General features: G+C 38.9%; 1 protein-coding gene across 5 annotated transcripts in view; it reads left to right on the forward strand.

The window, feature by feature from the left end:
• The window catches only part of col13a1 (collagen, type XIII, alpha 1), a 96,198-nt gene extending 84,747 nt beyond the window's left edge, over positions 1-11,451 (forward strand). For 3 of the 5 annotated variants that reach the window (XM_018725047.2, XM_018725048.2, XM_018725049.2), the window contains 6 exons: positions 74-160; positions 1,058-1,093; positions 2,109-2,162; positions 2,344-2,397; positions 2,738-2,773; positions 6,195-7,316. In XM_018725047.2, the coding sequence (XP_018580563.2) occupies positions 74-160; positions 1,058-1,093; positions 2,109-2,162; positions 2,344-2,397; positions 2,738-2,773; positions 6,195-6,449 (522 nt within the window). In that variant the 3' untranslated portion in view covers positions 6,450-7,316. Of the gene's footprint in view, positions 1-73; positions 161-453; positions 482-1,057; positions 1,094-2,108; positions 2,163-2,343; positions 2,398-2,737; positions 2,774-6,194; positions 7,317-9,287; positions 9,327-9,625 lie in introns of those variants that run through there. The other 2 variants (XM_018725050.2, XR_001964832.2) reach the window with 2 other exon arrangements.
• Positions 11,452-13,464: the final 2,013 nt, after the last annotated feature.

The raw sequence follows: 13,464 nt of genomic DNA on the forward strand, positions 1-13,464 counted from the left end.
TACTTTATTATCACATATTCTATATAAGAATACAAAATCATCAAAGGGTGAATCATTTTCTAATGTCCTTTAGGGGGAGCCTGGCATTGGCATAAAAGGAGACAAAGGAGGAATTGGGCCGAAGGGGGAGAAAGGGGATAGGGGGCACCTTGGCCTTCCTGTGAGTATCAGCCTTCCCGTGTCATGGTTTCTGCTGGGCTGCTTAAAGATTTGCCATGATAACACGAGTGCCACTTATTGTTGAGCTAAGACACAGCTAACAACCTCCTGTGGTGTCTTTTGTGCTTTACCTCACATGACACATTGAAACCCAGATTGAGATGTGAAGTAATCATATCATTGAATAGGGATACATAAATACAGATTTGGTATGTAGCACCATATTTCCATATGTCTATTTTTAAATATTTATATGGTGTACATATTCTCTTCTACAATTTGGGTTTTATGTAGTAGCATACAGTAGGGCAAATGCACCTCTGTAAGTATGACCCCAGGTGGGGTCTCTTTCTAACGTACCTTGTACCTTTGTGGTGTCAAAGTCATTGATAAACTGAAAATACATGTAATCAATGGCACAGTAACTCCTTTTGAACCGAACAAAGAAATATCTTTGTGCTCGAGCCTTTGACAGAAATCTTTCAAGAATCCTGAAATGTTTTGAAATGAATTGCTGAAGTTTTGACATTTCGGCGTTGTGTAAATTTGACTGTAAGACTGATTTGACGCAAAGGTGCTGCTTCTTCCGGAGAGATCAACTGAAAAGCTGGAATTTCTCATTTTCAAAAGAGAAAAAAAAGTTGTCTAATTTTCCTTTATGGCCCAATGTTATGTATTTTATGCCATCTAGTTCAGGGTCTAAGCCATTTTTATCTTGTGTAAGTGTTCAAAGGAGTTACTGTTGGGTTTCCATACTGTTAAACTGCCATCTCCCCATCCGGTTATGTGGTGTTTGTAAGTCCCACCAATCACTGCTTCACTCACTCCCCTCTCCCCACACACCTCTCACTCTTGGCCCCCACCATCTCCCCTCTCTAACTGTTTACACACTGTCCAGGGAGCTCATGGTTTAGACGGCAAGCCTGGTCCAGTGGTGAGTGGCTCACATCCCGTACACCCCTCACCTCGCTTCCCCCACCTCACTTGATCATCTTCATCTCCTCACTCTGTCTGCCTGCCCTGCCTGTCTGCTTGCCTGTCTGCACGCTTGCCTGCTTTCATCCTGCATGAAGCCTTGGTCTGCCTCACTGTCCCATGTGGGGTCTTGTTGTGGACAGGCAGTGTGGGAGTCCAGGTGAGTCCCACACCAAGGTCACCTGTTTCTTCCACCCATACATGTGGCCATACAGCTGGTCCTGTCCGAGGGTATTGATAATCATCGGGGCTCAAGCCGTGTCTCCTGTCCATAGGAAACAGCAGCTGTGCTTGAATATTGCTCAGGACAGCGGACAATGCTGCATTATGGGAAGTTATGTTTAGGAGCCGTGTCATTGAACAAATGTTTAGATAAATTTGGTGAAGCAGGTATAAATAAACATGTGGCTTAAACAGGTGAAACTCCTTTGCGTGAAGGGACTCTGTCATTACTAATGGTGGTGAGATTTGTTGTCTTCCATTGTTATGTGTCAGTGGTTTATGGCTTTGAGCTGATGACCCACCGTTGACGCATGCTGGGATACGACTGCATGGTTGTACGTCTAATATATGCCAGTGCTTCACAAATTTGCCTGAGGTGTAAGACTTGAATGAAGACATGATTACATTTCTTGTTTTAACATATCAGCTAAAATGCAGAAAATATTACATGTTCATTGATTCAAGTTAGCGAGCATAAAAAGCTAAATGTAAAAATCCTGGTTTTTACTCTGGTATAAAATTAAGCAGTTATACAGATGCAGTATGCAGATCTTTGATTTTGAACTAAAACTGCTGACTGGTCCCATTGGGTTCATGGTTCAACAAAATCCAATCAATTATAGAAATGCAAAGAGCTTGTTCATCTAGTGTATTTGGTACCAATGTGCTTCTTTCTCACTGGGGAAGGTTTTCATTGCCACCTTTGTCTTTCACATTTGAAGTAATTAACTGTTTTCTGTTTGACTTAAAAGGGTCTAATTGGACCGGTAGGTATTCAAGGACCAGCAGGACCAAAAGGGGAGAGGGTAAGCTCACACATAAGTCAGCAGCCTGTTGTTTTCATGTAATCTAATTTTGACTTTACTTAATGCTTATCTTGAATGGGTAGTATTGTATGTTTTTTAATAACTGACATATGTAAATTGCTGTTTTTGCTATACTAAGGCCTATATTGTATAATACATGTTTTCTCTTTTCCCGACAAAGGGTGACAAAGGAGATCCAGGTGTACCAGGACCAAGCGGCCCACCAGGCATCCCTGTAAGTCAGGACCACCACTATGTGGCATGAAGCATGTAGGGGCTTGTCAGTCTGCCTCGGCATGACTTTCTAGCTAAATGTTAGTGTAGGGTTCTGAAATGATCCCTTCCCTTCTGGTGACTGGCAAGCTCCATCACTGAGTTGCAGCCTCTAGATAGTATTCCATTTGTTTTCCATCACTTGAGTCATAGTAACTCTCTCTTTGAACTCCTGAATCATCATTTCTACATCTTGGAAAATTTCAGGGAATATGCAATAGATCTTAAAATGGTTAAAGATACAGTATGTGGTTCACTTTTAACACATTAACGTTTTTCTGTACTTGTTTGTTGTCTTCAAGGGTTCAGTAGGACCACAAGGAATAAAAGGGAACCGGGTAAGATAACCTATATTAAATGTTTTATTTTTCTAATATAATTTTTCTATCCAAACAATTTTCCTGGAGTTCTGATTTAAAGACTTTCTTTAAAAAAGGGGAAAAAACCTCTACTTCTTAAAGAAAATTTATTATATTTCATTTGGCAAAAATTAAATAAATATAATAATTTGCTTATGATCCCCTATGCTCCTGTCATGTTTTCTGGTATTTTCTAGATTTCTGTATCGTAATATAAGGTGTTATTGAGCTGAATGAAAATAGAATTACACGTGAATCATGGCTGTCCATGATTTTGGCAGTTCTATATGCTTACTTTTGTCATGGTAGCTAACTGTTCAGTATACGTATTCCCTTTTTGTTCATTTATTGATGATTCCTTTGTGTTTCGTAGTTTTTTACTTTTGCCGTAAATACAAGGAGCATAGTGGATTCATTATTGTTTCACGAGTATGACTGTGCAGTATTGTGTTTTCATTAGTGTTGTCGTATTACTCCAGTGAAAATGTTGTCTTTGATCATTAATAGCATGTTTAAAAAAATTAAATATTTGTTATCCAAAGTGTTTATTTTACTTTGCTTTTAAGATTAAGGAATTTTATGTTGTTTTCTTTCTGTAAGATGAAACTGCTCATTTTGCATGGGCTTTAAATTTGTCAAAAGACTTGAACAGTATTCGGAAAGGAATCAATGAGGGTAATTAAAGAAAACTCTGGAAAAGAGGATATGTGCCAGCATAATAAAAGTGCACTTCACTGAAAACAGCATCATCAGAAAGCTTTGAAGAACATCCATTCTCTGATGCTCAGCGAAAAGCAGACATGGGCAATGTGTGGACTGCCCATACCTATCCGGATATGAACTACAGAAAATTTTCATCAGCTGATTCCAGGGCAAATTCCTAAGGCTTTATGTAATTCAGTAGTGTCTGTGGACCCTGGTTAATGTCCACAGGCTTCATGTTCTGTTATGAATCACTGGATGCATCTCTTTCAAAAATACTTTACAAGAGTTTTAATCTCTGTTGATCTAGAATCTGAAAACTTTATTCAGTTACTGTAAAGATATTTAAATTTGCTGTAAGGGTTATTTATGAAATTGAGCCATATGTAATTGGCCAGTATGTGACAGTAAAACAGCTTGTTCAGTTTGCATTATGTTGTGGAGTAGTCCTGTAAAATGAGCAATGTGAGGTTTTTGTACAGTGCCATGTTTGTCTTCTGTCCGTTCCTTTGCCCCATCTCCCCAGTATGTCTGTGTTTCCCATTAACACAATGTAACTCGTTAGCTCCCACCTTGAAAATCAGGACATGTCATTGTTTCCCTCAGCAGTTTCAACTGGTGTTTCTCTTGAAAACCTGTCTTTGTTTGTACCAGGACTACCCATTGTGCTCTTTTCCAAAAACATACTGATAGCCTGGCAATAAAATATAACAGAACCAGTGAAGTATGATCTGCATCTCTAAGCAGTGGGATCAACTATCTGACCTACGTGTCATTTTATACTGAAATATCCTTTTTGCAAAGCCATTATAGGCAGGAGCTTGTAAAATAAGAAAATTTCTCAAGATCTGCATTTAGATCAGTTTGACCATTTTCTTGCCTGCTATCACCCTTTAATTTGCAATGAAGGGAGCCTCCAGTTGAAGCTGCTGTGGATGAAGGGGAAGTGGTGCATTTTTTACTCTCTCCTGTCTTCCTCTGTTTCCACAGGTCTTCCTCTTCCCCTTTCCCCCCCTCCACCCTGACCTGTGTCTCCTGGCTCCTACCGGGTTGCCCTCTCTCTCCCTCTCACCCCTGGTCTCCTGCTGCTCTGCATTCTAATGCGTAGCCTGGGTTAATCCTCTCCCTCTCTTGCCCCCTCACACCCTTAATCTCTTCCACTTCCTCCGCCTTTACCCAGCCAGTGCACAACGCTTTCACAATTCTCTTTCAATGTTCACACACTGTTGCACTGAAGCTATCATGTCTGGCAGATTTGCCATAACGTTGCAGTGGCATTGTGAGAATGTTGTGCATCACCGGCATTTATTATGATCCCAATTCCTCTCAAGATCTAGCTGTACTTATATACATTTGATTTGTTCATTTCCCAATTTGATCCTATCAAACCTCTGCTCTTGGTGAGAGGAGCTATAGAAGTAATTCCGACGTTCTAGGTTTAAAATGTAAAGCCAACTCTGTCATTTTTACGGCATTGTTTTTTTTTTTTTACCAAAGCCATGGCTGAAACTGTCTGGATCTCTGTACTGGACTCTCAGTTGGTTTATTGCTGTAATTATCATCGGAGACTGAGCATTACAGTCTGTGCGTCAATTTGCCAGATAAAAATAGAAGCCATAGTGAATTATGACAAAGGTTAATCTTGAGGTGTCTCGTAAATTATATTGCCCATTGAATTTAAAGCCTTAATTCACCCTGACTGAGTACATAGTAAGCTATGTGTGTCTGTGTATGCATGTATGTATATACAGGCTTCCTTCATATAACAAATGCTCCTTTTACAGGAATGTGGGGATGTTGCACTCATTCAGTCTCAAAAAGGGCACTTTAGAGTCATCAGCTTACCTGAAACATATGTCTTTGGACTCCAAAAATCAGTGAACAGAGAACCTTCAAAATCTGCATATACTGATCCAGCAGCTATGAGGCACTTCCTTGCACCAGCAAAAGGAGAAAACAGTAGCAATATAAATGATACGTGAAAAAGGGCACAGGAAAAGGCAGTAAGAAACAGCGTTATGTATAAGATATTCTAAACACATGGATCTTATGCCCTGATTTAAAAGTTCCCGGAGTCGTTTTGCATGCTTCGTGAAAATGGGTGTGCCTTTTGTGGCTCACTCATATATCATTTGTAAGACTGTAAATTTGTCCTCAGAGGAGGATGGTTTATATTCTATCAATATTGTCGGTAGCTAGACGTTTATGAAATTATCTTTTTGTGTCTTTGATCACCATTTTCTTCATGGTTTTAACTTCTGTTAAGTACTGTTGCATAAATGTACAGTCCCCATGGGCAGCTGGTAGATGTTAATCAGACGATAGAGGAATGTGAATTGTAGTTACAGCAATGTGACTTTCATCCTCTCACCACCAGCACTGGTTTGTCTCCCTACTCATACTGTACTTCTCCGACTGTCCTTCTTTTCCATCCCTTACACTGACCTCCAGTTACTACAGTTTTACTCCTAAAATATTATGTCCCTTGCCATGATTCGCTCAAATTCTCGCTTGGTTCAAAATAAAGGCATACCCACTTTAATTTTCTTTTTTTTTGCTTTCAAATCCCCAAGATGTCCTTAGACATTTCTAGTGAAAAAATTATCTGGTCATGGTACCTTTTCTTAGTTTATCTGCTTATGTCTTGCAGAGCGAGGAGATCTAAAGCCTGTCTGTTTGAATGCACTATTATTTGCAGGGAGAGAGGGGCAAGAAAGGCAACAGGGGGGCCAAAGGGGATAAGGGAGACCAAGGAGCACCTGGATTAGATGCCCCCTGTCCGTTGGTATGTCCTTCGTTCAATGTGCACTTGGTGGGGCAAGAGGAAGGGGAGCAGCAGGTAGCTGTCAGGCATCAAATGACAAATAAGCACCAAACCAGATATGATCTGTCATACAGCAGAGACCAGATGTATAATACAGCTAGCCTCTCACTCCTACAAATACATATTTGAAAAACTGGAGTATGTTTGATTCCCTTTTATTGTAAGGTAATTCAAGGTTAATGTAAGGTATTATAAGATTATATTGTCTTTTAAACAGTCTCTGTGCTGAGGTCTCCTTCCTGTTTTCCCTCCATTTAACCAATCAAACTCCTTGAATGGTTGTGGTCTGATTGTTCACTGTGCAGCTGCCTTTCCCCAGGCCCTTGTTGGGAGGCTGACTCATTGGCTTCCTCACCATGAATCCAGGGCTGAGGCATATGCACTTCAGTGTCATCAGATGAATGCTGCAGATGGGACTTTTAAACTGATTTCTAAGGTATAGGAAGATGTAGGTCATAGCCAGACTGTGGACCACAGCCTGTCAAGGGGATTCGATTTCAGGGTCACTACTGGGACTGACGGGAACAAGAAAATTGTGTCCAACTGCGCAGCAAGTCAGACAACTCAAAATAAATCCCTGCAGAGATTTGTTCAGAGTTAACAATTTCTATACCTTGTGCAGGTGATTATATTACAAGTTAAGTGTAAGTACTTTGCCAATTGGCTCGAGAGCTGCTCCCTTCCAGGGAACTGTGGTCACGAATCCATTTTCAGTAACAGTCCAATATGGGGAATTTTCCTATTCCCCACTCAAGGCCATGATTGGATGCCTTTAAACTGGGCCTAGTAAGCCTGTTCCTGACAGTCGGCAACATCCTGCATGTCCAAATGCGTTTGGGGTGGAGGCCTGCTCCTGGAGGAGGTGAGGTGGGCCCCCAGTGACAGGTGGATGTCCACATGTTGACAGTGATTGATTTTGCAAACAGGGATTCCGAGGCTTTAAAGGGGAGAAAGGTGAACCGGGTCTGCCCGGCCTGGACGGGCTGGATGCCCCTTGCCCTGTGGTACGGTGCTCTCTCCCTTCCCTCTGGCATGGCATGTCTGCTTAACTCAACTCTCCCACCCAGCACAGGAGCCAACATCAACAGCCTACAGTGTCGGAAATGTGTGCACTACAAACATGTCCTTAAATGGTGTTTTACCTGATTTTTCTATGCCCCATATTTGATAGGAGGTTTTTTCTTTATTTTGGGTTTGATGTGCAGTTATTCAGACATTGCTCAGTGTTATATATGGGTACACTGGTGCTGTGCTATTGTGTGCCCTGGCCCTATTTGTTTCTACTGGGACCACATGCCATCAGCAAATAGACTGTAGAAAGCCACCAGGTTTAGTTAATGATGATTCCTCAAATTCTCTTAGTTTGCTTCTGTTCTTTGTGTTTCATCTTAATATGTTGCTGACATTTACTGATATGTTTTACAGCTTTGAAAATGGACAAAGTCTAAAAGCATCTTGGGATACAAAAAGAGAAGTTTCAAAATACTTCTTAGATCTGTCATTAAGACTTATTTCACTATTAAACAAATAATTTAACCCTACTGAATGTTTAACTTTCACAGGCTATACAGCACCTGAACCTAACCACACAGTAAAATTCACCTTGTTAAGAAAACGTTTCATTTTAGCGCCGGAGAAGTATCGGCGTTTATAAAAGAAAGAATCCATTTATCCTGCACAATTTTTGTTTGTGACTGTCATTATCGTGTACCATCCCTATGCACTACCTGGATGTATGGTGGATAACACACTTTATCCACTGATGGTTCATACCTCCATTGTCATCTTAACAACTGCATGTGTTGCCCTGTGATTCCCCAGGTGTGTCTGTCATGTTCCTATCTAGAATGGATGGTCTATTGAGAGAGCACTGGAAAAGGCCAACCAACATAGTTAATGATATCAGCAAAAGCCCAGCTGAAGTGCACAGTGGTTTCTAGATGTGTATGAAAATATAGAGCCTGTGCCTTGTTGTCAGTTACAGGATGCTGTAGATTAATCTGGTAAAATGTTTCATAATCACATAAACTGATTATAATAACATTAGTAATTATGCATTTTTAAGTACTGACTTCTCTTATGTAATGAAGGATCTTTTTAAGAAGTTTTGACATATTTATAAGGACAGGTTATTTATACCCAGGAATCAAATCAAGCAAGAAATGCCTTATGAGAATGAAAATTTCTATTTAAAAAAAGTGTCCTTTGGTGAAGTTGCGCATTGCAGAAGGCAGGCAGCCCGCCCATATAGTGCATGGCTTCTCCTGTGCATCTCTAATATCTTGTTATTACTCTTATTATTATATTTATTTTATGTAGTTCATAAGCAGATTCTGAAAGTGCTTTATGAGAAGTAAGAAATATATATGGGTTACAGCTCTAAAGCAATTTACAATATCAGTGTTTAAAGCAATTAAAAAATAAGAGTAACAGAATCCATCCATAATTTAATACTGCCTGTGCAATATAGGGCTGCGGTGGTCTAACACACACATTTATTTTTTAGCTGAGCTTTTTTTCCAAAGTGATATATAATGTGGATGTGGGAATCAAACATGGGTCCTTAAAGTGCATGACATCAGCTCTAACTACTATGCCACCTGCTGCCCCACCTATGGGCAATATAAAATCCTGTTTCGCCTGAAATACATTTTTGGACTACTATTCACTTGTCAAGCAGATCTCCAGGAACGAATTACACTCATTATACAGGAAGGCCTGAATTATGTTGAAGTTTGGGGTCCTTCAGCTTAATAGTAAATGCTGCAATCTGTCTTTCTGAAGTTATTTCATAGACTATTACCAGTTGATTACTGTTACCCCATGAATATCAGTCTTGAAGTTTTGCCAGAATGACTCAGGCTTTTGTCCTAGTTTCACCTGCATGCTGTCAATACCTTCTACTTTACTGTCATCCCTCACCCTGCTGTCTCACTCTCTAACTTGTGTGCTGCGTTATTTCCCCAGGGTGACGATGGCTTGCCGGTTCCAGGATGTTGGAATAAAGTAAGTGAATCAAGGACCATTCATGTGCATTGTTCATCTCTTTGTGTGGGTCTGCATACAGTACATTTGTTTTAGTGGCAATTAACTGAAAGCTCAGCATGTCACAGTGTGCCGGGGGCAGAGAATGTCACTTAATTTTGTGTCACTTTGGTGAATGTCATATTAAATTATTACATGATGTTTTATTAAACTAAGAATAACTTAACTGTGGCTGAATTATTATTTTCAACAAACATCTTACTCACCGAATGTCTGTGTGAAGGGCGGTGATTAATTTGTGTTTTTGCATTCTTTTGCAGTGACTCTAAATCCAGACTGGCATGTGTAATTGTACATAGAATATTTATTTTTGTACTTTTCTGTGCTCTCTTTAATGGATTTAAAAATGAAAACATTAAAATGCAGGATTTTGTACAGACTTTATTTTTATTACTGATAATGTTTGCATAATGGATTTTATGTCTCTGCAATATTTCAATATGTTTGTTAAAAGAACTGTGCTGTTACTGCATTTGCATGATATTTGTGCATATTGTGAAGGGACATTGCCCATTAACTTATTGGATCATAATTTTTTTTTTTTTTCTATGGACCATGCTGCACTGAACTGTGGGGCTGGAAGATGGAGTTTGGGCATTTTTACGTTTTTACTTAAATCCTTGTCAAAATCACTTAATTATGCTGCAGGGGAAAAAAGAAATGGTGATTTTCTTAAAGTATTATCCCTTTACTGTAGCCCTCGCCAGCTGGTATGAATAGTGCCAAATTAGTCTCCGGATTGGCCAGTGAGCTGCAATATTAGGATGTCCTGTGGCCAAGAAGGCTCTTGACTAGACCCTGCTGGACTGCTAGTGTGGAACAGCTTGAAAATGAGCTGATCGGTTAAATGTTTATCACGGCACATGCATATCTTCAGTGTTGTAGCCTTTGCCGTTTCTTGAATGAAGAAGATATACCACAGATGATCTTTTAAGTCTCTGTTTCAGTGAAAAATGTATAATTTAAATGCCCAGTTCAAAGTGAAAGTCTCATTCTTTCTCTTGGACAGTAAAGTCCAAACAAATAATAATTGAGATTTTTCTCCATTAACAAAGGGTGGGCAGGGCCAAATTGGACTTTTCAATTCATTTTATGCTTTAGCTTCACGTATTATCCTCTGGGGGGGGAGATTTTTTGATAAAATGTAAATACTTCATGGCATCTCCTGGCAAATATGTAGAGCCACTTACTGCTTTTAACAATCATGCACTGCTATTATAATATAGGATATTTTTGGTTGTCAAATTAATCTCATGCAACACGAGAGAGCTTTCAAAAGGACAAAATATATACAATATCTTTAAAAATGCTGCTCGCTGTCAGGCAAGCTACTGCGACAGCTGTTTTTCTGCTAGTGTCCAGGTTACCTCATTTCTTTCTCTGTATCAAAAATAGAAAAAAAACCTACTAATGGACTTTGTAAAAAAAGATCAGAGTTCTCATTCAGAAGAATACATGGGGGCATCATTAAGCTACATTCTTCTGACTAATGCTTCTTTGTGCCATTGTCTTTGTTAGGCTTCTGGTCCCTTCCTGGGATCCAGAATGTCCCACTGATGCTGCTTGTTGGGATAAACTTTTGCTTGGCCACTGTGGTTTCTGCTGTGTAAATATTGAGCTCAGCCTCTCTGACAGGTAGAACTCACAGATGTCCTGTACACCACCATCTGAAAAGCAACCCTTGTGCTGGAGTGATCTTTTAGTATTTCCTTCTATCCATTTCCCTACCAATTTTATTATTGTTGTTTTCCGTTCTTCCAATGAATGAAGACCACTGTGTGACCGAGCACTCGCTTTTTAATGTTAGTTAGCCACCAATGAAATTCATTGCAAATCTATTCTGTTTCTGTAAACAGTACAGCTCTCCGCTGTACCCATTATACATTCTGAAATATTTTGCTTTATAAAGTACTGAAACTAATTTTTGTTTAGATGTAATCGTATAAATAAGTTTTGTGTCAATGTAATCGATGTTTTGATGCAAGTCAGAATCGAACAAACGCATTAGTCCTCATTCCAACTTGTTCACAAGTGTGATATTTCATGGACATTGTCGTATGCATAAGCAAAAGTAAATTAAACCTTATCCAACTAACATTTGTGTTTTTTCTTATGTAATATTTTCTCGTGTTTTGATTTGTTAAACTGCATGTGGTGCCTCATATTGACCTGAGTGGAGTGGCATGTTCTGTATATAAAAACTGTGGGGAAAGCTTACATAAAGATGACAATTTGGCAAAGCAGCTTAAACATGGGTAACCATTTATATACGCCTTAATAGTATCACTGAACGTTGTTTACACATCTCTTTCTCTTCATGATCCATAAATCTTATTTACGATCCTACATTTCCATATACAATTTACACTTACCTTCTGGTCACTCTTGGTCTCTGTTACCTCATATAACCTCTGAACTTTTAATATTTGAAACTGAGAAAACACTCTCAGAGGTATTGTGAGCTCATTACATTTATCTAAAAAGTCAGAAAATGGTTGTCTCTAAGCTTTTCCCTTCGTGATTTGATTCTGAATGGCAGTGGCTCTGAAAAAAATTCTTTTTATCACCAAAAGGGTCAGAATCCTTTTCAACTGGCCAAGAAGTAAGAGAGGAAGGAAATTCTGTGGAAGATGTTTCATACACAGTTCCAGAAGGAAACTTGAAGGAAACAGGCAGTTGCTGACTTTGCACAGATTTTGCCTTGTGCAGGCCAGCAATATCAAGCTGCTCTTATTGGGGGCAACAGCTACCACTGGAAGTGAGCAGTGAAGTGAGCGAATCCACTTCAGCAAGACTTGGAGAAAAATTATCTATTTCCTGTTCGGTTTTTTTTTTTTTTTTTCAAAGACCTCACATGTGAACAGTGACAGAGGTCCGGGTTAAAAATTCATTTATTGAATTTTGTACAGGTTGATTTTTATTTTTTTATTTATTTCACCATGTGAAAAAACATGAACTTTTAGTGTACTTCCTGTTTGTTTTTGTCCAACAGTAAAGACTGTGATCCAACAGTTCAGAGCAGCTCAAAGAACAAACAGATGTCACCTTGAATGTTCATGAGTTTCACCTGGTAACTGTTTTGATGATTCCTGACCTAATGCTTTTTCTGCCGTCTCTCACTGGTCTTGAACAACTAGCTGTCCTTCATCATTTTATCAAATGCCCACATGAACATTTGCCTGACAGAAAAAAGACCATATACTGAAAACTGCACTAGGACACTCTCTTACAAGCGATGAATACGTGAGGGTTTTCTTTTTTTTTCAGTTAATTGCATTCATACACACTCTTGCAGACTGTTTACATAGTGTGGATTATCCCGATCAGCAAATAGCTGTGATGTAATAAAAGAAATATAAAGCCACTGCAGTGCATATAAAGAAAAATCACTTTACAGCTGAACACAAAAACATTCAGTGAGTGTACTGTTCCCTTATTCTGTTGTAAATAACATATGTTGTGTACTTTATGACAAGCATATATTGCAAATTCATATGAGGCAGCTATGCTGTGTAGGAATTGCTTTAATGGACCCAGCATTTCTTCTTAACTAAACTATTAAAATAAACCGCATTAGTGAAGGCAACTGAGGTGCAATAGGTGTTTAGAAACCCTTGATGAAAAATATGCATAATTTATATATATTTGTCCAATATATTCTAAAAATGGTGGAAATAGCTGACTTTCAGAAGCTGTTAAAAACTCTTTTTCATTATCCTATGCTTTTTTCCAAACACCGTTTGTAAGTGCCACCTTTTGCTGCCGCCTCCTTTTAACAGTGCATTTCTGCTTAGTTACTGTATAACCGTAACATATACATCAAACTGTTGCTGATTTGGTAATTTCCAAATAGGTGCTTATTCATTGTTTTAGTAAAAATCACCATCTGTAAGAAGTGTAAAGTACTAAAACATTTTATTTAGCAATTTGATAATCAGTTGTTTGAGAGAATCTTCACTGTTGAAGCAGTAGTGTTTCATCACATTTATTTATTTAGCTGATGCTTTTCCCCCAGGGAAACTTAGAGCTTTAATCTACTTACACTTATTGACCCATATATACATCAGGGTAACTTTACTAGAGTAGTTCAGAGTTAATA

The sequence above is a fragment of the Scleropages formosus genome, chromosome 8, assembly GCF_900964775.1.
Source record: "Scleropages formosus chromosome 8, fSclFor1.1, whole genome shotgun sequence".
Taxonomy (NCBI): Eukaryota; Metazoa; Chordata; class Actinopteri; order Osteoglossiformes; family Osteoglossidae; genus Scleropages; species Scleropages formosus.